We start from the raw sequence: 25,742 nt of genomic DNA on the forward strand, positions 1-25,742 counted from the left end.
CAGTGACAACGGTACCAACTTTGTTGGTGCAGACAATGTAATGAAGACGGTGTACGGTCAGCTTCAAGCGGATTACGAGAAGCTCATCGCCCCCAAGCTTGCATCGCAGCGCACAACATGGCACTTCAATCCTCCTCTGTCACCTAACTTTGGTGGGCTTTGGGAGGCCAATGTAAAGTCGGTTAAACACCATCTAAAGAGAGTCATTGCAGATCGTCGGCTTACCTACGAAGAGTTGTCTACGGTGCTCGTAAGCATAGAAGCGTGTCTCAACTCAAGGCCGCTTTGTCCTCTCACGGCTGACCCGGACGATCTAGAAGTGCTCACCCCAGCGCACTTCCTCATCGGAGACTCAATGCTGGCGCCGCCGGAATATCAACCACAATCCAGATCCTTCGCAGAGCAGTTCCTCATCCAGCAGACGATGATACGACATTTCTGGAAGGCTTGGAGTCGTGACTGGTTAGCGCATCTTCAGCAAAGGCCAAAGTGGTGTCAGGAGACCGAAAGCTTTCAGCTTAACGACCTTGTCATTATCAAGGACGACAGGTTCCCCCCATCGCAATGGTTGCTCGGGCGTGTTATGGAGGTGCACCCAGGGACGGACGCACTGGTCCGGGTGGTGACAGTTAAAACTAAGCAGGGGCAGCTGAAGCGATCCGTAGCAAAGCTCTGTCCTCTGCCAATCCGCGCCTAGACGCACTCACCTCGATTTATAGACTGTATCTTGCGCACACATCTTGCTCTCATCTCTCCATATTAGATACCGAGGATACGCATCCGAGCTCGCTTATCATTACCACAGCCTGGAGAACCCGGACAAGCGAGGATGTCTCATGCTAGGTCTAGCATTAGCGGGCGGCATGTTCAGTTTACTGCTTGTCCCGATAGTTTGAGAGCGAACCGATCAGCTGATCGTTCGCTCATCTGGACCTGTGTAGGACGAGGGCAGAGAAAACGAAACGCAACCAGAACCAACAGTCTGCACGGTCGAACAACGCTGAACGCACGCCGCCGGTCTACCGAAATTTGCACTTTATCATACTTTTGTTAATCTTGGAATCAGAATAATTATATCGCTTTGAATTTATCTTTTGTGTTTGCCTTTGCCTGGGAACCTCTCGTACAATGACCCCTCGTTGACTTAATACAAGGGGACACAACTGAACAATATACATATATATACATCATGATCAGCATCACTCGAGCTCCATTTAATAGCTAGAGACTATTTTGACATGGAGACATACACTTTTGCAAAGTCATTTTTATATATGTATGTATAAAATTTGTCAAATTTGTTTAATTTCTATGCAGTTTATTGGCGAAGTGTAAAGGCTAATCGAAAACGTTGCCGATTGGGAACGATCTACACAAACTCACTCATAATGGGTAATGAAACTTTGGCTTGCCTCCGTTTTCGTTTGGCAAAGTTCAAAAAAACTTCCCCAAACTCAAGAACATTTTTAAAATTACATGCCACGAAATAAACATTTTTAACGAACCTCTCTAGTCATAACGACCAATGTTATATTTGCGATGTTGGAATCATAGAAAGCCGTTGGGTCCGAAATGTTCACACCACCATCGGGCTGCCAGTATCCAACCTTTTGAATTTTTTCTTGCTTTAATTTTAAAATGTCCAGTTTAAACTTGTTTCGGCGACCTTCCACAAAATTGACATTGCCAGTCAAACCGTCTGTAATTGCCTAAAATACAAAATTGTAAATATTATTAATACATACTTAGAAATACGGTAACACTTAAATACTTTAAGCCCAGTACTCAGATTAAAATATGCAATACAAATATGAAATTTCCTGTTTTTTTTTGACTATCTAAGTACCAGTGTGAGAAAAGGGCGTGCGTCAATGTAGCGATGTTTTTGATTCGATTTGCTTGCTTTTCAGCCACCTTTTTAAAAAATTTGTATATGTAAAATATTAAAAAACAAGAAAGAAAGCAAACTTCGGCAAGCCGAAGTTTATATACCCTTGCAGTTATTACAAATCGTCTACATTTCGATTTTATGCCTATATTACCTGCGCTGCACGTTGCCATAGTTTCTATGGCAGCTATGTGATCCAGTTATCCAATTTTAATTTAATTAACACCGTAATTCTATAATATTTATATGTAACCAAATTCCAATAAAAATTAAAAACGACAAAGTTATAATTTTTTTGAATTTTTTTTTCCGATTGTTCTAATAGGAGCTATTTTAAATAGTCGCCCGATCCGGCTCGTTTCGACTTATATACAGGGTGCGCCATATGAAGCGGATTAATGGAATGATCGAATAACTTTGACAATTTCCAACCGATTAGCTTCATCGATAAAGTTTTGTAAATTTTAGTCCAGTACACTTGGCTGATATTGGTTTTTGAAACTAGCCGTCATAAATTGTAAATATGTAATCTAAATAATAAAACAAATTTTTTTGAAATCTATCGAGAATTGTCAAAGTCTTCAATCATTCCATTGATCCGATTCAGAAGGCGCACCCTGTACTGCCTGCAATAGAAAGACAAATTTTGGGAAAGTCTCAACCAGATATCTTTAAAACTGAGGGACCAGTTTGCGTAGAAACGGACTGCCGGACGGACGGACAGACGGAAGGACGGACAGATGGACATGGCTAGATCGACTCTCCTGGTAATGCTGATCAAGAATATATATATTATAGGGTCGGAAATGTTGAAGGAGACATTTCCTCTGCAGGGGTATAAAAATTCGAACTACATAAATATGTACGATTTGAGCATATTGGAGGTCTGAAAGTATTTCAAAACTGTATTTGAAAAATCGGCCCCCCACAGACCGTGTGCCATGCTACATCAGCTTAAAGGACGTTTCTTCAAGAATATAAAACCAACATTTTTTAAAAACAGTATCCACAGCTTTTGAGAAAATCGCTTAACAGCGGGCAAGCGTCTGAGTCAGCCCATACAAAGAAAGGACTAAACAAGAACGAAAGCAAACTTCGGCAAGCCGAATATACCCTTATATACCCTTGCAATTATTACAAAACGACTACATTTCGATTTCAATGACTATATTACTAAAAACAATGAAGCTATGTCGATTTTGGGCTGCATTTGGCCATCGTTTCTATGGCAGCTATATGATATTGTTGTCCGATTTTGTTAAACCTAAAAGTATCATTATTACAAAATCCCAAAGAACAAAAAAAAAGCAAGGAAGAAAAGCTAACTTTGGGCGGAGCCGAAGTTGATATACTCTTGCAGAATATTCTGTAAATTATATTTTCCAAAATTATTCATATGATGCATTCTTAATAGTCATAAAAAATCCCAACTTCCTAACTTTACAAACTCCAAAGTTATGGCATTTCCTATCAATCCATTATATGGCGGCTATAGGATATAGTCGGCCGATCCCGGCCGTTCCGACTTATATACTGCGTGCTAAAGAAAGAAGGGTGTTTGCAAAGATTCAATTCGATATCATTAAAACTGAGAGACTAGTTTGCGTAGAAACAGACAGACGGACAGACTGACAGACGGATATGCTTATATCAACTCAGGACGCGATCCTGATCAAGAATTTATTTGCTTTATAGGGTCGGAAATGTCTCCTTCACTCCGTTGGAAACTTTTGAGTGAAATTATGAAACCCTCTGCAAGGGTATAACAACAAAGTTATACTTTTTAAATTTTGTTTTCCGATTGTTCCTATGGGAGCTCTATGATATAGTCGCCAGATCCGGCTCGTTCCGACATATATAGTACCTGCAATAGAAAAAAAACTTTTGAAATGTTTCAAGCACATAGCTTTAAACTCAGAGACTAGTTGGCGTAGAAACGGACAGACGGACATGGCTAGATCGAATATCCTGGTGATGCTGATCAAGAATATATATACTTTATAGGGTCGAAAATGTCTCCTTGACGGCTTTGCAAACTTTTGAGTGACCCTCTGGAAGGGTATACAAATTGAGTTAGAAAATCGCATTACAGTTAGCGTAGTTTAAAGAGATTTTTATAAAATTGTGAAGAAACGTAAGTTTAAGCTGATGTAGCGTGCAGCTTGGCACACGCTCTGTGGGTGGAGATATTCTCCAATGAGTAGGGAGCCGATTTTTCAAATGCATTTTTTAAATGTTATTTTATTGCTAGCATGTAAATAAATTATAAGTTTAATCCTTATTTATTCCCAGGAGTTTTTATCATATAAACATTCCCACACTCGCATCTACTAAACAAGCTTGAGACCTGCGCTGTGAAAATTTATCGAAATAAAATAAGTTGTTGGGTCAGTGAGCTTTTTCACTAGCGCTAACCTTTGGTGGTGCCCAAATAAAATAAAACCGCACAAATTTGCAATTAATTATGCACAGTTTATTCTAAATGGCACCAAGGCCTTATTTACAAAGTTTAATGTTTATGTTTAAGATTGGTTGGTTGGGCTGGCAGACCGATTTGTCTGTTCCAAAAGGAACAGTTAAAGTTAAAAAACTAGCGAAAGTATATAAAACGAAAAAGAATAGATAGGCGATCTGCGACCGTGCCTTTAAAAGAAGATGCTTGCCGTGGACAAAGGGCCAGGTAGCGGTTGGCAAAAGAAATTCAAAAGGAGTAGCAATTATAGCAAATGAAAAATTTGCAGAGCAAATAGAAAAGAAAAAGCAAACATCGAGAATTTAATTTAAGTTAAGATTTGAAATTATAAGAATTTAATTAGGCTGCGGCCTGACTGAACATAAATGTTCCCAAAAAGGCTTCATTTTAGTACAATAGACTTGGAATCAGGTTTTCATCAAATCTTAATGAAAGGATCAGACGTAGAAATATTTAATTTTCCATTAAAAATGGATAATACGAATTTATAAGAATGCCATTAGGGCCTACAAATGCGCCTAGAATCTTCAAAAAAGCAATAGACGATATACCACCGACATGATCTTTTACTCGCAGTCCTAGAGAAGTCAAATGAAAAGGCAATTTGCGCTGGAGAGCAGGGTAGAAAATATGAAAGCAACATTCTCCCAGGCGAAGTAACCGGTTGAAAGAGAGATAATGACCCCTACAACAACAAGTGCGAGTACAACCGCCGGAGGTAGTGCCATCACCAAGGCAAGAGCCTCCTAGCTGTGGCACTGGATTACAATATCCAGAGGATGGTGGAAGACTACTTTGATATGGAAAACTTCGTAGTGAAGCCTGCGCCGCCAGTTGCAGGCAGCGAAGACGCGCGAGCCCAATGAATACTAGAAGATACCACGGTGAGCGTAGGACAACGTTACCAGACAGGATTATTGTGGAAAAAGATGAAGAAGCGCAACGGGCAAGGATCTTCCACGAGTACGTATCTAAAGGATACGTCCGACGGTTGAAGTCTGACGAAGTCGCATTGGAATGCGATCGGCTATGGTATCTGCCACACTTTGAAGTCGAAAACCCTAATAAGCCGGTTAAGATTCGGCTGGTTTTTGACGCTGCAGCCAAGGTTGGAGGAATTCTGAGCTGGACAAAGGGCTGCAACATTACAAGCCCTTGCAAGACAATCGTCTTTGACTTTCAAAGTGAACGGTCGTGTTTTTTTCTGCGCTTCGAATTTTGTATTTTGTTTTCGTTTATTCCCATCGGTGGGTTTTATCAAAAAAATTTTAATTTTCATCCGGTTATTCAAACATAAATTTAAACTCCGTTCGCTTCGCGAGTGCACTTTGTGTTAATACTAATAAATTGTTTTAGTTTTCGTAATTCTTATCTGTGTTTTCTTTTCTTATATCCCCGCCGTTTCTCTTTTGTGCATGCACTTTAACTTACTTACGCTCCCGCTCTCTTGCTCTCTTTGCTTTGAAAGTTCTAAGCCTGCAGTTTCTGCGCTCTTGCAGTACTTATAACTGCTCGCTTATAAATTTCAATTCGCTTTCTTGGTACAGTGGTCCCAATAAATAATGAATAATAAAAATTTAGTCTGCTTCTGCAAAAAATGCAGCCTCGTAATCAGGGCTGACCAGTCTAATATGACTTGCTGGCTGTGTGAAAATATGGTGCACACCAAGTGCGCCGGTTTTACTGGCCAGACAAGTGATGACCTTTCAAAGGGGCCCAATTTGCAGTTTTGTTGTGACGCTTGTGTCGAGGTTGCGAACGAGATGAAATCGTTCATGCGCCAAACTAAAGGCGGCCTGATGGGGCTGATTAGCTGTTTCGGAGTTGCTAGAGATAGTTTTAGCCGAGCTGATGATCTCCTCTCTGCGCTGGACTCGCAGTTTAATAGTCGTAAGCTATTAGAAGAGTCCCCTAAGCGCAAAAAGGCCGCTGGTGGTAAGGAGCAAAAGGGGAACACCCCGCAACCCAAATCAAAAGAACAACAGAGCATTCCGGCGGATCAGCAGCTGATTTCAGCAAACCCTCAAATGTTGCTAAGATCAGCAGCTAAAAAAGATTCGGCATCCGAACAATCCGTTACAGAATGCATGCAACCAGGGACTTCTAAGAATTCCGATTTGTCCGTGGTGGTTTCACAATTAGTGGATCCACCTATCTCTCAGAATGTAGCATCACCACCACAAGGGACTACCGAGTCCGGACAACCGGCTCAAGTTGGTTTTGCAGAAACAATGTCTGCTCCACCAAAATCCCTTTCAGTGGTTCCACTAAAGAAAAAAATTTTCGTTTCTCGGTTTTCCCCTGATCAAACATCTTCTGATGTATTGTCTTATATACAAGACAAAACTAAAGCCGATTGTAATAGTGTAAAGGTGGAAAAGTTTAAGTTTTCTTATGCTAGAGTCATTTCATCTTTCAAGATAACTGTCCCTAACGAGCTTTTTGAAGCCATATGCTCGGGCGACTTTTGGCCGGATAATATGGTTGTAAAAGAGTTCGAGGCTAAGATAAAGAAGAAGGGGCCCGTGGGAGTAAAACTTCCTAGTCGAGGCCAAACCAGTGTACCAATTTTAAAAAACTAACTTCTAACCTCCTTCTTTCCTATCAGAATGCAAGAGGTTTGCGTAGCAAACTCACTAAATTGTATTCCGATAGCCTTTCTTTTGCATCTCAACACAATAATTGTTCACTGAAACCTGGTTAAAGCCGGAGATCTTTGGCTCCGAAGTTTTTCCAGGTAAGTACACAATATATAGGTATGACCGTCACTCTAGACGGGGAGGTGGAGTCTTAATTGGAGTTGATTCAAACCTCCCGTCTGAGGAGTTATTTTTTGATGAATTCAATACCATTGAATTTATTTGTGTAAAGTTATCGCTTCCTGGTAACTTTATATACATAACTTGCTCATATATTCCGCCGTTGTCTGAACTTTCTGATTATTTAAATCACCTATCCGTTATTAAGTCCGTTGCAAATAAGCTTTCCGATAGGGATCAGTTGGTAGTTCTAGGTGATTTTAATATACCTGGAGTTACTTGGTCCAATGAGGATGGATCGAATGTCTTACTACCTATATCACAGCATGATTTTATTGACGGCCTGCTTGACATATCTCTATCTCAAATAAACCATGTTCGAAATTCATACTTGAATACTTGATTTGTGTTTTGTATCAAATCCTGAAGGTGTATTTCTGTCCAGAGTAGCAAATTATTACTTCTCATTTGCAGCACCTTTGCAGATCAATCATTTCTCCGTGTCAACACGGATTTATTAAACGTAGATCCACAATCACAAACCTTCTAGAGCTCACTACATTTGTGATAAAAGGCTTCAATAGTAGTTTTCAAACAGACGTCATTTACACTGACTTTAGTAAATCATTTGACTCTGTAAATCACTTACTTCTTATTCAAAAACATGAACTTTTAGGTTTTCCAGTTGATCTGCTTAAATGGATTTTATGTTATCTAAATGGCAGGTCACAAAGGGTTCTTTTTAAAAATTCAATTTCTGAAATTCTCCGTGTTACCTCCGGTGTCCCACAAGGAAGCCATCTGGGTCCGTTACTTTTTACATTATTTATTAACGATCTTCCCTCAATTATAAGTCATTCTCGCGTACTTATGTACGCAGATGATGTTAAGTTGTGCCTGCAGTATAAGGACATTTGCTGCCATTTAGACTTGTAATCCGATTTACTAAATTTAAACGGTTCCAAGTGCAAACTGATGACTTTTTATCGGGCCAATCCGATATACGCGACTTACACGTCAAGTGGCAGCTCTTTGGATACGATCTTGGCGTTCTCTTGGACCCTAAACTAAAATTTTCTAATCACATTTCGTCCATGGTTAATAAAGCCAGAGGAGTGCTTGGATTTATTAAAAGGTGGTCAAAAGAATTCGATGATCCTTATTTGACTAAAACTTTATTTATTTCGCTAGTCCGTCCGATTCTGGAGTATGGGTCTCCCGTCTGGAGTCCACAATACGGAATACATATTGGTCTTATTGAATCTGTACAAAAAAACTTCCTTCTTTTTGCTTTACGGCGCCTAAACTGGGATGCAAATCTTATTTTACCTTCCTATTTAAGTAGACTTCTTTTGATTAATTTACCATCCCTAGCCAACCGTAGAACGATGCTTGGTACTATCTTTATTTATAACCTTATACATGGTGATATTGACTGCCCCGACTTGTTAAGTCGGCTAAACTTTTCTGTGACAAGTAGATTAACTAGAAATAATTTTAAATCATTGTAGATCTAACTATGCCTTGCATGAGCCTTTCTGAGAATTATGTTCTGACTATAATAGACTTTTTCCTGTAATATCAAATCTTGACTCTCTGCCGCTCCTAAAACGATTAATACTTGCTTCATTGGCACAAGATTGATCTAACTATTACTTTTTTCCCGGACCTTTACCTTTATTTTCCTATCTCGCGTCTATCTTATCGCCAATCGTGCCGTACGATACACGGCTGCGTCCCTCGGTCGGTTGGGCGGGTAAGTGGGCCGTAGGACTCCGCGCGAAATAAAAAAAAAAAAAAAGACGTGCTCTGTACATGCAACAGAGCACGTCGAAATTAAAGAAAAGTTCCATTAAGCCGTCAAGGCTATCATCGACAGTCACTATGTCGACGAATACGTGGACAGCTTCGCTACGGAGAGCGAGGCCATCAGCGTATCTACCCGAGTGAAGGAGATACATGCAAACGCTGGATTCGAGTTATGCCAGTTTTCATGCATTAAGGCCACCAGGACAAGTTATGCTGAGATCTTGGAGTCGTCAAGGGTATCGGACGAAATTTTGGGTCACGAGCGCGGCCGATGCCGCTAATTATGGGACCTTTGCCAGGAAATCGCATGGAGGCCAATAGAAAGCCGTTCAAGAATACTAGACTGGATTATTTGGGGACACTGATGGTGACCGTGGCTCATCACAACGAGCCCTGTTCACGTGCTTGACGACCAGGACGATACATCTAGAAGTGGTGCATGACCTTTCGACGGATTCTTGTATAATTGCGATAAGGAATTTCGTCCGCCGTAGAGGGCCAGTACATAAGCTGGAATCCAGTATGAGCTTTCAGGAAGAGGCATCGAATGAATTTCTAATTGCCCAGCGAATCCGTCTGAAGGAAACGAATGGTGCAGTGCGTCAAGAAAGTCCAGCGTCACACATTGAGGGAGGTGGAGAGTCTCTTGATCGAGGCCGAGAACATAGAGAATTCGTCCGCTCACTCACTTGCCGGTGAATGTGGACGAGGAGGCTCCCTTGACGCCTAATGATCTACTTAAGGGAGTGGCTAACTCGCCGGACACGCCGGGTGAGGATGCGTAATTCTTACTTACTAGACTATTCCGCAAATTATATTCTCCAAAATTATTCATTCTTAATACTCATAAAAAATCCGAACTTCCTAATTTTAAAAACACCAAAGTTATAGTATTTCCAATCATTAAGTTATATGCCGATCCTTATGAAAGGTCGTATTGATTGGCCAAAAATAATATAGTCGGGCGATCTCGGCTGTTCCAACTTATATACTGCGTGCAAAGGAACGAAGGGTGTGAGCAAAGATCGAATTGAAACGATATCTTTAAAACTGAGAGTCTAGTTCGAGGAGAAACAGACAAACGGACATACGGACATGCTTATATCAACTCAACATTATTGAAAAACAAGAAAGGAAAGCTAACTTCGGGCGGAGCCGAAGTTGATATACCCTTGCAGAATATTATGTAAATTATATTCTCCAAAATTATTCATATGATGCATTCTTAATACTCATAAAAAATCCCAACTTCCTAACTTTATTAACATCAAAGTTATGGCATTTCCAATCGTTCAGTTATATGTAAGCTATATGATATAGTCGGCCGATCCTTATGAAATTTGGTAGGTCGGATTGATTGGCCAAAAATAAAACCCATAGAAAATCCCAACATCCTAACTTTACAAACACCAAAGTTGGCATTTCCGATCAATCAGTTGTATGGCAGCTAAAGGATATAGTCGGCCGATCCCGACCTTTCCGACTTATATTTTGCGTGCAAAGGAAAGAAGGGTGTGTGCAAAGTTTCAATTCGATATCTTTAAAACTGAGAGACTAGTTCGCGTAGAAACAGATAGATGGACAGACATACGGACAGACGGATATGCTTATATCAACTCAGGACGCGATCTTGATCAAGAATATATATACTTTATAGGGTCGGAGATGTCTCCTTCACTTCGTTGCACACTTTTGACCAAAATTATAATACCCTCGAGCTGATGGATCTGATTGCTTTATGAAAGAGATTGATTTATGGAAAGAGAGTTTGCTGAAACAACATCGGAACGTCGTATATATATATATATAACCTAACCTAAGCCAAAAAATCCAACATCTCGTAAACACCAAAAAATCATTGATTTCATTTACTTTCAAAAAAATCACAAAAACTATGTTATACAAGAAACATAAAAACATATTAATAATGATAACAAATCAAGTTTAAATTAATTCTGAATTCTGAAGAACGCAAAATAATTCTTCTTTTGTTTAAAAAAAAACCCAAATATAAACATTGTTATTCGCCTGCTTAACTGAGATTCGAGTCACTACTAAAATTTCCGTTAAGGGATTTATTGCGAGTCAATGTGAGAGCTAACACTTGTAGGGGTTAAGATTCTATCTTCAATTTTTTTTGGCTTGTAAGAAGACAAATGTTTTCAGACGACAGATGAAGAAAAATTTAATTTTACAGCGATTGCGTGACTTTAACAAGAACAATAGACAACCAGGGCTTTAATGACCTTATATATACATTTATTCTGAGCTAGGCATCACTCAAGTCTAAATAACAATTTTCCTGAGTAAAAATACTTAAAACGGCTAAAAACATGTTTTTTCTAGGTATAAGCGGCTTCTATCAATTTAACATTTTGTTGTTTACATTAAAAATGGTAGAAAATCTACTTACTGCATTTATTTGGTTATACAACGAAATTCCATCATCCCATGTTCGGTCAGAGGTGCAGGAAAGGTTTTTTATTGAAAAATTTGGACGATTATCTAAACTTAAAAAGTGTAACCCATACGCAAACGCGTATACCGAATCAAACATTAAAGCAGACTCTGTCTAAAAATAATGCGAAAAATTAAAACATGTTTTTAAAATTGTCGATTTTCTTTTACCTGTATATAAGGTATTCCGTTTACGTTTTCCAAACGATTGTGTTGAAGTTTTTGCATTTGATCTATAACTTCAAGATATCTTTTGCTATCGACATCAACCAATCGAAATGCAGTTATATTTACACTGTTATATCTGAAATCCTCTAAGTCATATGTTTCCAAGTCCTGTTAAAAAAATGATTTTATTATTAGTGAAGGCAAAAACAAAAAGCAAGCAAACTCCGGCAATCGGACTTTACATCGATTTGTATGCATATTGCTTTCCTATTCATTTTCCGATCATGGCAATGATCGACAATTTGATATATATACTATATGACTATATATCAAAAATATTCGTATATTTTTGTCAATTATTTCGATGTTTAATATGGCAGCTATATGAAATCTTCCGAGCTCTCACACTAGTAGTAGAAACGGTCGGACAGACTGAAATTAAAATAACCCCTGAAAGTGTATAAGAACTAGGTTATGTATTCCCTTCCAGATTGTGTTTTATACACATCTAATCTAACTAATTAAAAAATATAAGTTAATTCGTTGCAAAATCGGTTATAGTTAAATAGTTAAATAGTTCTTTTCTTTATTTTTTGCAGAGACAATTCTTTTTCACAGGGAAATAGCGAGAAAATGTTGTTTGTCTTTTGTGTTTTGTCAATATAAAATTATGTTATGAAAAATCTTTTTCCAGTTAATATTAACAAATAACTACTTTGGTATTATTATTACATATTTAAGTGTTTGGCATTATGCATGTATTTATGTACTTACGAATGTTGTAAACATATAGTGATATCTGTGATCATTCATTTGCAGTTGCAAAATCTGAAAAAGTTTAAAACAATTTTTTTGTTTGTGATTAAATTGAGATGTATAAATATGTAGGGATAAGCAAACCATAAAGTTTCGGTTAACCTACTATTAAAAGCATTATCCGAGAAGTCTAGAAAAATGTCAGTGTTTCTGTATTCTGTATAAGAGATTTGCTGTTCCGATAAGGTACGAGTTATTCACTCAATAATGCTCTTATTATAAACAATAAAGGAAGCAAACTTCGGCAAGCCGAATTTTTTATACCCTTGCAGTTATTACAAAACGACTACATTTCAATTTCTACGCCTATACTCGTATTACTAAAAACAATGAAGCTATGTCGACTTTGCGCTGCAAATGCCAAAGAACAAAAAAAATTAAAAACAACAAAGTTATATATAGTTTTAAAATTTTTTGTTCGATTGTTCCATAGCTTACATATATGATATAATCGCCCGATCCGGTTTGTTAGCTCGTAAGAAAGCTTTGAAACGGACGGACGGACATGGCTAGATCGACTCTCCTGGTGATGCTGCTTAAGAATATATATACTTTATAGGGTCGGAAATGTCTCCTTCACTGCGTTGCTTTGACTGAAATAATAAAGTGTATAAGAAGTAAAACGTAACTTTGCAAGATGAAATTTTAATATCCTGAAGTCTTTCCAATGCGCAAAAAAAACAATGGATCCAAAATTGTATACAACAAAGCATATAGTCATCCGATTCTGATAAAACTTAAGGTACTGGTCCAAAATGGGATAAAACAAGAGAGAACGCTGTAGTCGGGTGCCCCGACTATCAGATACCCGTTACTCAGGTAAAGGGAGGGAGATGGAGATAGAAATTTTGATCACGCATAACTTTTTAACGAATGGTCCGATTTGAAAAATTTCTTCTACATTTCGATAGGTATTGACAAACACAATAAAACTGCATTTTTACTTTTCCGAAATATTTAAATTTTTAAAATCGTATATAAGCGATTGGGGGCGTTAAATGGGGCGTGGCACCATTTTGAAACAAACTTGCGCTGCGTAGGAACTTCTAAAATCTACATGCAAAATGCCAATCTTCTAGCTTTTATAGTTTCCGAGATCTCAGCGTTCATACGGACAGACAGACAGACAGACGGACAGACAGACGGACAGACAGACGGATCAGGATCACCTCCTGAGTTGATATAGCCATCTATATCAACTCAGGAGGTGATCCTGATCAAGAATATATATACTTTATAGGGTCGGAAACGCTTCCGTCTAGCTGTTACATACTTTTGCACGAATACAATATACCCTTTTACTCTACGAGTAACGGGTATAACCATTAATTAGACAAACACAACGAGAAATACAAAAATTGCTCAAAAAGCAGCATATTAAACATTTTTGTTCCTATACAATATTGGAATACACGTCCGATTAACGGTGGTTTTTACCTTTATGTGCGTAAACATATAAATAAATGATTGCGGTCAGACAGACATACGGACATGCCTAGATCAACTCGCTTAGTGATTTGATTAAAATCATATATGCTTATATTCTCCTTCACTGCGCTACAAACTTCTGACCATAATTATTAAATCTGTAAAAGTATAAAAATCTCAAAAAAGTAAGAATTTACCTAAACAAATCCGAGTATAAAGTTTTTTTCTTTCAGGCATACTTATTTTTCTTAAAATTGTTAACTCTATGTACATTAAACAAAGAAATCGTTTTAACAATCGTTTACAATTTTTTTACCCTTGCAGAGGGTATTATAAATTCAGTCAAAAGTTTGCAACGCAGTGAAGGAGACATTTCCGACCCTATAAAGTATATATATTCTTGATCAGGATCACCTCCTGTCCGTCTGTCCGTCCGTCCGTCCGTTTCTACGCAAACTAGTCCCTCAGTTTTAAAGCTATCTGCTTGAAACTTTCCCAAAAGTTGTCTTTCTATTGCAGGTAGTATATAAGTCGGAACGAGCCGGATCGGGCGACTATATCATATAGCTGCCATATAACTGAACGATCGGAAAAGCCATAACGTTGGTGTTTTTAAAGTTAGGAAGTTGGGATTTTCTATTAGCTTTGTTTTTGGCCAATTAATCCGACCTACCGAATTTCATAAGGATCGGACGACTATATCTTATTGCCGCCATACAACTGATTGATCGGAAATGCCAACTTTGGTGTTTGTAAAGTTAGGATGTTGGGATTTTCTATGGGTTTTATTTTTGGCCAATCAATCCGACCTACCAAATTTCATAAGGATCGGCCGACTATATCATATAGCTTACATATAACTGAACTATTGGAAATGCCATAACTTTGGTGTTTTTAAAATTAGGAAGTTGGGACTTTTTCTGAGTATTAAGAATGCATCATATGAATAATTTTGAAGAATATAATTTACAGAATATTGTGCAAGGGTATATCAACTTCGGCTCCGTCCGAAGTTAGCTTTCTTTTGTTTTGACTTGTTCTAAGGTCGCACTTAGGTTAAGAAAATTACTGTAGGAATGTAGACATAGGACTTAAATAGAAATAGAAATTTTAATTAAAAAGTCTTCTTACGGATCTAAAAAAAGTTTTTATGTGAGATGGACTTGTATCCACTATTATTTTGTATATTTCCTTTTGGCGGATTGCTCGTAGGACTTGACGATAGGATTCCGGACTGGCTTGCCTTATATACATTTCCGCTTTCGTCTCTGTTGATGAGTGCATCAAGTTAAACAGTCCTAAAAAATAATGTTTATAAAATGCGTACAATAATATTTATATTTAATAATAAGAATAAATAAATTAAAATAGAATGTCGGTCGATCGCCCCAAAGCGAGAAACCGAATTTACTAGTTCTTAGACTACAAATTTAAGTCGAAGTTTATATACCCCTGCAGTTGTTGCATTTCAAATTCTATATACAGTATTGGTCAAGGAAATTAAGCTCTATCTGTTTTCCGTTACATTTTTCGAGCGTGCCAATGGCAAATTACTTTTGTTTTAAGGTTTTTTCCCATTGGGAGCTATATGATCCTGTCCGTTCCGACTTATATACTCCCAGAATAAAAAGGAAGAACTTTACAGGGTCGGAGAAGTTTTCGTGACTGCGTTGCAAACTAAAAATATACTATCCTCTGCAAGGGTATAAAAAAAACTTCTTCAAATCGATTCATCCAACTCGGAAAGTCGTAATTGGAAAGTCTATTTTACATTTAAATATAAAAATATAAAAACATAAATATTTTATTAATTTTTCGACGCTACTTTACTTATTGTAATAATTACCATAGTCTTCCTCATAAATAATTGCAACCTTTGTCCAGTTTAAGTAGACCATTATATCTCTATATGCTAGAGTTAATAGAGTGTGCGATGGATACAAGTTGATGGAAAATTCTTTAGAATTATATTCCAGATCAATTCGAACTTCAATGTGGGGTATATCATAAGCTTCGCAGATAGATTGTACATGACCAGCAAGAAGAGTGTCAGTTGGACCAAAAATTGCTTGAACTCCTGCTTCCAACTGCCGGCAAACCTTTTTGGTGGTGCGAAAAGAGTCATCTCGAGGCACATACTCAATATCGTACACAAGTTGTGTATTGGGAAGAAGAGTTTTTTCCTTGTTGATGCGGTATATCGCGTATTTAAATGCTGATTCGATACTGCTTTCACGCTCATCCTCAGTAAATATGGCACCTATTAAAATGCGAATAGTAAGTACTAGGCGAGATACGTTTAACATTTACTGAAACCTTACCTACGCGTATTACTGGAGGCAAAGCATTTGCAATTATGACTATCGAAAACATTATGTATGAAAAACATACCCTTTTGAGGGTACTTTGGTCTATTATATATTTCTTTATTATGTTTTCCCGTTTTTTTCGAGTCTAAACAGCAAAGAAATAATGTACTGAACTAAAGGGTCGAATAGATGCCTTACCATTTTTTGATATGGCTTATGTGGCGTCTTTACATTCCGTAATCTAAATATTATTCTTTAACACATGACATGTAAACATTTAAAACTAAAGGCTCTTAACTTTTTCATCGAATCTTCCTAAGCACTTTTTGGCTTCATAAAGCTTAAAGCTCAATAAGCTTTTACGGGGTGGTTTATTCTGCGTTATATTATCGTGGTGGTTTTCTTTAAAAAAAATGGTTCCCGAACAGTTATTATGAAAAGTCTTTAAGCTTTCGGGATAGTTTCTTACATTTATTTGAAACAAAATGGTTGCTCGACGCATGACGCCAATAGCTTGAAAAACATTAAGGTTCACTTTAAAAACATATCGAGATAAATGCTGATCCTGTACAACATAATTGTAACCAAAAAGAGCCATCTTATGTTTTTTCTATGTTAAGCCTAGTATCCAGATCGACGAAAACTGTACGCCAGTCATGAGAGAGAGCGAGAGGCAAACAGCTGGCGTTCACTTTTCGTCGGGCCTTTTTTTCACGTCGGTCTCCTGATCGACGAAAAAAATACCAGAAAATTCCATAGCGTTGCCAGTCTGCGAAAACGTGAACCCTAGCGAAAAGATTAAAAAATTTTATCTTTTGGCGTGCGCTTCTCACTGAACATTATAAGAAATGGAGGGAAAAACTCAAAAAACTCACAAAAGTCGATTGCAGGTGTTTACATGTGAGGACAAAATAACATTAATACTATCTGGGGTGCGTCTTGTCAGAGCAAAATGTTTTTTAGGTCCAGAATGTACGAAAAAACACAATAAAAGTGCAGCTATGAACTTTAAATTAGCAAATAATTATCAGTAAATTAAAAAAAACAACTGTTAAATTTAAATTGTATTGCTTTTTAATTTCTTTGTACAGGGGCAGTTTTGTCTTTTCAAGGTAGTTGATAATATCTTTTAAAGGCTCTTTCCCGCAAATACGATATTTGAATTTTAACTGCTTGTAGCACTGTAACTGTAGCACGCTTAAATCTGATAAACTCTCAAACTTTTGGTCACACTGGAAAGATTAAAGTTTTTACGCTAGCGTAATCGTTTGTCGATCTGGATACTAGGCTTTACGCTCTAGTGTTTTTCAAAGAAAAAGTAATTTAGTCTGCAACAGGTCCCAGTTAGCGGGCTAAGACCATTTCATAAATGCCGTTAGATTAAGGAAACAACTTCTTAATAACATTAAAACAATTAAAAGTCCTGTCCAATTTAAAATAAAACTATACACTATCTTGCACACGTCGTAAGTAAAAACAAAACAAACAAAAAAAGGAAGCAAACTTCGGCAATCCGAAGTTTATATACCCTTGCAGTTACTAGAAAACGTCAACGTAATGCTGATCAAGAAATGTCTCCTTCACTGCGTGGGAAACTTTTGACTGAAATTGTAATTCGCTCTGCAAGGGTATATTAAAGGAAAACTCAAATTATTCTAAGCTCACTCACTACAAGAAAGGAAGCAAACTTCGGCAAGCCGAAGTTTTAAATACAAATCGACTGCATTTCGTTTTCTATGCCTATATTACTAACAACAATGAAGCTACCTCAGGGAAAGAAGTATATGTGCACTTTTTAATTTGCTTTTATTTTCTCTAAAGTTAACGATACAGTTTTTGTAAGTACGCAGTTTTGTATTCTTATCTTTTATGGACATCTCCTAATTCAATGGTCCTCTTTCGGCTTCATTCGTTGTTCCGTTTTTAATAACATGTGCTAAAACTTGTGTTTTTAATGGGAAATAAGAATATGTGCAAATTGAGATTATTGTGTTATTGAAAGCGGGTAAGCAAAGAAGTGTGATCTAACAAGAAAGAAAAGCTAACTTCGGACGGAGCCGAAGTTGATATACCCTTGCAGAATATTCTGTAAATTATATTCTTCAAAATTATTCATATGATGTATTCTTAATACTCATAAAAAGTCCCAACTTCCTAACTTTAAAAACACCAAAGTTATGGCATTTCCAATCGTTCAGTAATATGGCAGCTATAGGATATAGTCGGCCGATCCTTATGAAATTCGGTAGGTCGGATTAATTGGCCAAAAATAAAACTTATAGAAAATCCCAACTTCCTAACTTTAAAAACACCAACGTTATGGCTTTTCCGATCGTTCAGTTATATGGCAGCTATATGATATAGTCGCCCGATCCGGCTCTTATATACTACCTGCAATAGAAAGACAACTTTTGGGAAAGTTTCAAGCAGATAGCTTTAAAACTGAGGGACTAGTTTGCGTAGAAACGGACGGACGGACGGACAGGAGGTGATCCTGATCACGAATATATATACTTTATAGGGTCGGAAATGTCTCCTTCACGGCGTTGCAAACTTTTGACTGAAATTATAATACCCTCTGCAAGGGTATAAAAATATTTTTTAATCAGCGGAACGTAAGTAAAATAGATTTTTTATCCTTGTAGAATAAAATAATTAATTTTAAATTTGATTTTACGGTAGAATGCCACGCGGTTTACATTTGTCAGAGAAAGATCGCGGCATGATCAAAGGACTGGCTGAATCTGGCCAAACCGTTTCTTATATTGCTGCCAGATTAAATAGGCACAGGAATACAATTAGTAACTTCCTTAAAAATCCGGAAAGTTATGGAAAAATAAAGCGAAGCGGCAGGCCCAATGAAATCGACGAGTGGTGCAAGAGACATATTCGGCGTCTAGCCTTTCAAGACTTCCGCCCGAAGTTAGCTTTCCTTTCTTGTTTTTAATAATTTCAATGCACATAAACTTCTTGTATGTCGAATTTGCGCTGAATTGTGCCATCGTTTCTATGGCAGCTATAGGATATTGTTATCCAATTTTTGTTTTATTTTAATTAAAACTGTAATTCCATAATATTTAAATATTACTTAATCCCAAAGAATAAAAAGAAATTAAAAACAAGAGAGAACGCTATAGTCGGGTGCCCCGACTATCAGATACCCGTTACTCAGGTAAAGGGAGTGCGAGGGATATGGAGATAGAAACTTTGGTCACGCATAACTTTTTAACGAATGGTCCGATTTGAAAAATTTCTTCTACATTTCGATAGGTATTGATAAACACAATAAAACTGCATTTTTACTTTTCCGAAATATTTAAATTTTTAAAATCGTATATAAGCGATTGTGGGCGTTAAAGGGGGCGTGGCACCTTTTTGAAACAAACTTGCGCTGCGTAGGAACTCCTAGAATCTGCATGCAAAATGCCAATCTTCTAGCTTTTATAGTTTCCGAGATCTCAGCGTTCATACGGACGGACAGACAGACGGACAGACAGACGGACAGACGGACATGGCTATATCGACTCGGCTAGTGACCCTGATCAAGAATATATATACTTTATAGGGTCGGAAACGCTTCCTTCTAGCTGTTACATACTTTTGCACGAATACAATATACCCTTTTACTCTACGAGTAACGGGTATAACAAGAAAGGAAAGCTAACTTCGGGCGGAGCCGAAGTTGAAATACCCTTGCAGAATATTCCGTAAATTATATTCTCCAAAATGATTTATTTGATGCATTCTTAACACTCATAAAAATCCCTTCCTAACTTTAAAAACACCAAAGTTATGGCATTTCCAATCGTTTAGTAATATGGCAGCTATAGAACATAGTCGGCCGATCCTTATGCAATTTAATATGTCGGATTGATTGGCCAAAAATAAAACCCATAGAAAATTCCAACTTCCTAACTTAACAAACAGCAAAGTTATGGCATTTCCGATCAATCAGTTATATGGCAGCTATAGGATATAGTCGGCCGATCCCGGCCGTTCCGACTTATATACTGCGTGCAAAGGAAAGAAGGTTGTGTGCAAAGTTTCAATTCGATATCTTTAAAACTGAGAGACTAGTTCGCGTAGAAACAGACAGACGGACAGACAGACGGAAAGACAGACGGACAGACAGACGGACAGACGGACATGGCTATATCAACTCAGGAGGTGATCCTGATCAAGAATATATATACTTAATAGGGTCGTAGATGTCTCCTTCAGTACGTTGCACACTTTTGACCAAAATTATAATACCCTCTGCAAGGGTATAACAAGAAAGGAAAGCTAACTTCGGGCGGAGCCGAAGTTGATATACCCTTGCAGAATACTCTGTAAATTATATTCTCCAAAATTATTCATATGATGCATTCTTAATACTCATAAAGGATCCCAACTTTCTAACTTTAAAAACACCAAAGTTATGTCATTTCCAATCGTTCAGTTATATGGCAGCTATAGGATATAATCGGCCGATCCCGACCGCTCCGACTTATATACTGCGTGCAAAGCAAAGAAGGGTGTGTGCAAAGTTTCAAGTCGATATCTTTAAAACTGAGAGACTAGTTTGCGTAGAAACAGACAGACTGACAGACGGACATGCTTATATTAACTCAGGAAGTGATCCTGATCAAGAATATATGTACTTTTTAGGGTCGGAGATGTCTCCTCTGCAAGGGTATAACAACAAAGTTATAATTTTTGAACATTTTTTTTAACGATTGTTCCTATGGGAGCTATATATATATATAGATATAATCGCGCAATCCGGCTCGTTCCGACTTATATATTACCTGCAATATTTTTATACCCTTGCAAAGGGTATTATAATTTTGGTCAAAAGTGTGCAACGCAGTGAAGGAGACATCTCCGACCCTATAAAGTATATATATTCTTGATCAGGATCACCTCCTGAGTTGATATAGCCATGTCCGTCTGTCCGTCTGTCTGTTTTTACGCAAACTAGTCTCTCAGTTTTAAAGCTAGCGAGTTGAAACTTTGCACACAGCCTTCTTTCCTTTGCACGCAGTATATATGTCGGAACGGCCGGGATCGGCCGACTATATCCTATAGCTGCCATATAACTGATTGATCGGAAATGCCATAACTTTGGTGTTTGTAAAGTTAGGAAGTTGGAATTTTCTATGGGTTTTATATTTGGCCAATCAATCCGACCTACCAAATTTCATAAGGATCGGCCGACTATATCTTACAGCTGCCATATAACTGATTGATCGGAAATGCCATAACTTTGGTGTTTGTAAAGTTAGGAAGTTGGGATTTTCTATCGGTTTTATATTTGGCCAATCAATCCGACCTACCAAATTTCATAAGGATCGGCCGACTATATCCTATAGCCGCCATATAACTGATTAATCGGAAATGCCATAACTTTGGTGTTTGTTAAGTTAGGAAGTTGGGATTTTCTATGGGTTTTATTTTTGGCCAATCAATCCGACCTATTAAAGTTCATAAGGATCGGCCGACTATATCCTATAGCTGCCATTTAACTGATTGATCGGAAATGCCATAACTTTGGTGTTTTTAAAGTTAGGAAGTTGGGATTTTTTATGAGTATTAAGAATGCATCATATCAATAATTTTTGGAGAATATAATTTACAGAGTATTCTGCAAGGGTATATCAACTTCGGCTCCGCCCGAAGTTAGCTTTCCTTTCTTTTTTTTTTTTTATATAGTTTGTTGAACACGCCACACAAGGATGGACCTTGTTTTCGTGTATTGACGAATTATTCCTAAAGATCCCAAAAAAAGCGGATAACGGGTGCTCCATTCTTGAGCAAATCAGGTGTGGTCATAGCCGGTCAAAAGTTAATCAAGATGTGTTATTGCAGAAGACGACCGTGTCTGTCACGGCCGAGAATCCATAAGTCTGCCGGGTGTCGTCTGCGGAGACGCCGTCGACCCAGTGGCGTTGCAAGATGTCTTGCCAGACAGTTTGCATGTGTGAGCAAACGTTCCCGGTATCGACTTGAGGACTTGCAAATCGTCTCCGTTACCGTCGACACTCCCGTGTCCTGGAACATAACTCGGTTTTCTACATAATGGTGCCACTTCACACCTAGCATCCTCCTGAGAGCCTTTGTAATGCATGTTTGCACCCTTTTTAGTGACGAATCACAGGCCGTGCCCCAGCAAGTGATTCCCCAGTTTAAAGTTGGAAGGACAATGGCCTTAAAAAGCCGCGCCTTAGCTTCAAGGGATAGGCCGCTGCCTGGACGAAGGAGCCAGTCCATTTGTCAAGTTTTGTTCTTGCTGATCCACAAACTCGATCAATTTGTCCCTTCCAACAAAGGCGACGGTCTAAGGTAACTCCGAGGTACGTCACCTTATCTTCGTGCTTGAGCCTATTCCCATCAATGTAAAGGCTACGCGAACGGCCAGGGCGGAGAGCAAAAGTGGCATGTTGCGTTTTGTCAACATTAAGCGCAATGTTCCATCGAGAGGCCCAGCACTCAAATTCATCTAAGAATGTCTGGACGCGTCGGGACGCAGACGTAGTGGTGCTACCAGCTGCAAGAAATGCAGTGTCATCTGCATATGTGGCCAGGAGTGTACACGAGCAACTGGGTTTGGAAGTGTAAATTGTATACAGGACCGGACCAAGTACGCTTCCCTGCGGTACACCAGCACGAATTGGGCGAAGTCCAGAACGGTTTCCACGAATGTCTACAGCAAACTCCCTATTATCTAAGAACGATACAATGAGATTCCAGAGCCTTTCAGGCAAAAGCGGCATTAGCTTGTAGAACAGTCCTTCGTGCCAAACCCTGTCAAAGGCCTGTCGAACATCGTGAAAAACGGCTGAGCAGTATTTGTGGTCTTCGAAAGCCCCCAGGATATGGTTAATTACTCTGTGCACTTGCTCGATAGCACTATGGCTTGCCGAAGTTTGCTTCATTTCTTGTTATATATATTTTTTTATATTTCTAAAAGAAATATTTTTTATCAATGTATTTGTTTATAAATTTATTTAATCAGCATATTTAACCGATATATAGAATATATATATTTATTAATACAAAGCCTACCCAATCTTTCAGAATCAAATATATAAAAATGTTTTAATTTGAGATCTTTGGGAATTTTTACGTGTTTCTTCGATAGGAAACTCGAGGCGGTCTGAAAAAGTGATTTTAATCTGTGAAGTCCTATCCCATGGATATTCTGTCCACTGTTCAGTGATATGGTCGAGTGTCAACGAGTCTCAACTGTTCAAATAGCTGCCATTGTATAAGCGAAAAGGACAGTCAAGGACATGGAGAGTTGATAAAAGTAACTCGGAACTAGTTTTTATTTATCTACTAACCAAAAATCGACTGTTAAAATTACCATTATTGGGGAAAAATAATAAAAAAAACAATCATTCAAAAAATAAATTTAAATAAATATTAAAAAAAATAGTTAAAATAGCTGCCATTGTATAACCAATAAAAAAGGTTTCTGGGGGACAGCACCGGCCAGCTTAGATGCGCAGAGCGGAGTACCCCCATTTCTTAACCGTTCGCACCACTAAAATCTATAGAAATCGGCGTCTCACAAACTTAGTACATCTTGACCATCTCCAACGGAACTGAATGTAAACAAACAACAAATAACAAAAAAATATATAAATATATGATTAAAATGATGAAAAAGTGGCCTGTAGATGGACTTTCCACCGCACAAACAACCTTCCAAAGATTTCATATTGAAATCTTCGTGGCACCACAAATTGTTAATGGTGGAAGTCTCTGCCAGACCGTCCTACGATTAAGATGAGCCATCATTATTCGCAGCAATGTACTTACATTTATTTGCATAAAAATAGACTCGTCAGAACTGCTACCCGGGCATTAACTGCTCAAGCTACAAGGCCTTTCCAAAAATGTAGAAATAAAGGTTCAAAGGTTCAAATAAGTAACACATCTTCAATATTGCTAGGTCAAACTTCTAATTGCAGAACTAGCGTTGCGAAAAACCGGATAAAAGCTCACGGAGACATGCAAAAGGGACAGCAGGTATTTTACAAACAATTTACTAATTATTTATAAATTATTAGCGGTGAAGATAACGCCGTAACGGCCAGTATGCCACGCAAGGATTAAAGTCGTGGCTGATGGACGCAAAATGGACCGAGAATACTGGTAGAGGGGATATTAGACCAGTTTTGAAGGCTTTGGTGGATCCAGAAATGGTGAAAAGCGAAACAAAGGGCGGTGCAACGCTTTGCCTTAGCCACACTAATTGGAATGAAGTGCGGCGGCACCCGAAAATACACTGTGCAGCGAATTGGCCTGTCTTGATTAGGAAGCAGTGCAGCGGCGGTTTCAAGGATGGCTATACTGCCCGTTTACTGAAACGGACTCACCAAGGGGGGCTGCTGCAGATTTGTGTCGATCCTTGGACCACTTTTTTCCCCGGAGCTGGCGCGGGTGTGCTGCTTCGCCTAATCGTAGGCGTGGATTTGCCTAATTCGGTCAGCGGCGATAATCTTGATGAGAACCTAGAGATTAAGCTTCTTCAACCTAGAGATTAGGCTTCTTCAAAACGCAAACCAAAACCCCTTGACAGATGCCCGGGGAAAGCTTATTTGATGCAGAGCCCATTTCAAATTTAATGTTTAAAGGCCAAAAATAGAATAATATATATAGTTTGTTTGTTTCATACGAACAAGTGTTAGGACTAAAATAAAAAGAAAAACAAAAATTGCCCTATTTTATTAGGTCACAGCTTATATGATGCACTTAATGTTCAATCTTAAAATTAAAAATATATATAAATCTTAAAAATATTTTTAGTAAAAATGACAGCATTGAGTTGAGTTGCCATTAAATCTACCAATTTTTGTGTCGTTTTAGCTGTACCTTGCTAGTAATGTTGTGCTTCCGTATGTTGTGATCCAGCAATAACCACATTCATAGAGTTTACCATATGAGGACAGTTATAGGTCAGCCAATACTGCACAATTGAGGCTTTTGTGCTTGGGGTCATTATCCTGGTAGTTCCTGAAATTATTTCGGATTTCAAGCTTCTCGGGACCTTGAAGCAAATTTTTCTTCAGTATGTCGCGGTACACATTTTTGTCCTATGCCCTCGATAAACACCAAATTGTGCCGGCTGCCGAGGCCCAAAGAGAGCTTGAGGCTCTCTTTTTGAAGCTCGGTATTGGACTTCCGCCAGACGTATGTAATACCGTCAGACCCAAATATGTTGAACTTGGATTCATCTCCGGAAATAACATGGTTCCAGAAGTCAGATGGCTTGAAAATGTGTTCCTTAGCTAAGTTCAGCCGACATTCTTGGTTCTTTGCTAATAAAGGGCTTTTTCCTTGCTACTCGACTTTTTTGCAACATGACTTGCCTAGCTCTTGTTGAATCTGCTCAGTGAGTTTTCTAGCTGACATCCTGGGGTTTTCCTTAATTTTCCTCACTATTAGTTTTGAGGAACAGATTCCGCTTCAGACACTGAGGTTGGTGACCAAATTACCTCTCACGATAATAAACAAAACCACGATAATAAACGTCACTTCTGAAAGCCATCCAGACTTCAAGCCAAATTTTGCGGGTACGAATTGCTGAATGTACGAATCAGAGATTAACTTCTACACATTAAACAAACACCTATCTTGGATTTTAA

The 25,742-nt window shown here is 38.2% G+C and overlaps 1 protein-coding gene across 5 annotated transcripts in view; it reads right to left on the reverse strand.

Moving 5' to 3' along the window:
* The window catches only part of LOC108043388 (glutamate receptor ionotropic, kainate 2), a 39,615-nt gene extending 23,144 nt beyond the window's left edge, over positions 1 to 16,471 (reverse strand). For 2 of the 5 annotated variants that reach the window (XM_044460553.1, XM_044460555.1), the window contains exons 1-8: positions 16,306 to 16,471; positions 16,120 to 16,252; positions 15,645 to 16,058; positions 14,930 to 15,096; positions 12,329 to 12,382; positions 11,558 to 11,722; positions 11,343 to 11,501; positions 1,506 to 1,709 (exon numbers count right to left, since the gene is read on the reverse strand). In XM_044460553.1, coding sequence (XP_044316488.1) covers positions 1,506 to 1,709; positions 11,343 to 11,501; positions 11,558 to 11,722; positions 12,329 to 12,382; positions 14,930 to 15,096; positions 15,645 to 16,058; positions 16,120 to 16,252; positions 16,306 to 16,308 — 1,299 coding nt within the window. In that variant the 5' untranslated portion in view covers positions 16,309 to 16,471. The remainder of the gene's footprint in view (positions 1 to 1,505; positions 1,710 to 11,342; positions 11,502 to 11,557; positions 11,723 to 12,328; positions 12,383 to 14,929; positions 15,097 to 15,644; positions 16,059 to 16,119; positions 16,253 to 16,305) is intronic. The other 3 variants (XM_044460552.1, XM_044460554.1, XM_044460556.1) reach the window with 3 other exon arrangements.
* Positions 16,472 to 25,742: the final 9,271 nt, after the last annotated feature.

This window comes from Drosophila rhopaloa, unplaced genomic scaffold (assembly GCF_018152115.1).
Source record: "Drosophila rhopaloa isolate 14029-0021.01 unplaced genomic scaffold, ASM1815211v1 contig_203, whole genome shotgun sequence".
In the NCBI taxonomy this organism is placed as follows: Eukaryota; Metazoa; Arthropoda; class Insecta; order Diptera; family Drosophilidae; genus Drosophila; species Drosophila rhopaloa.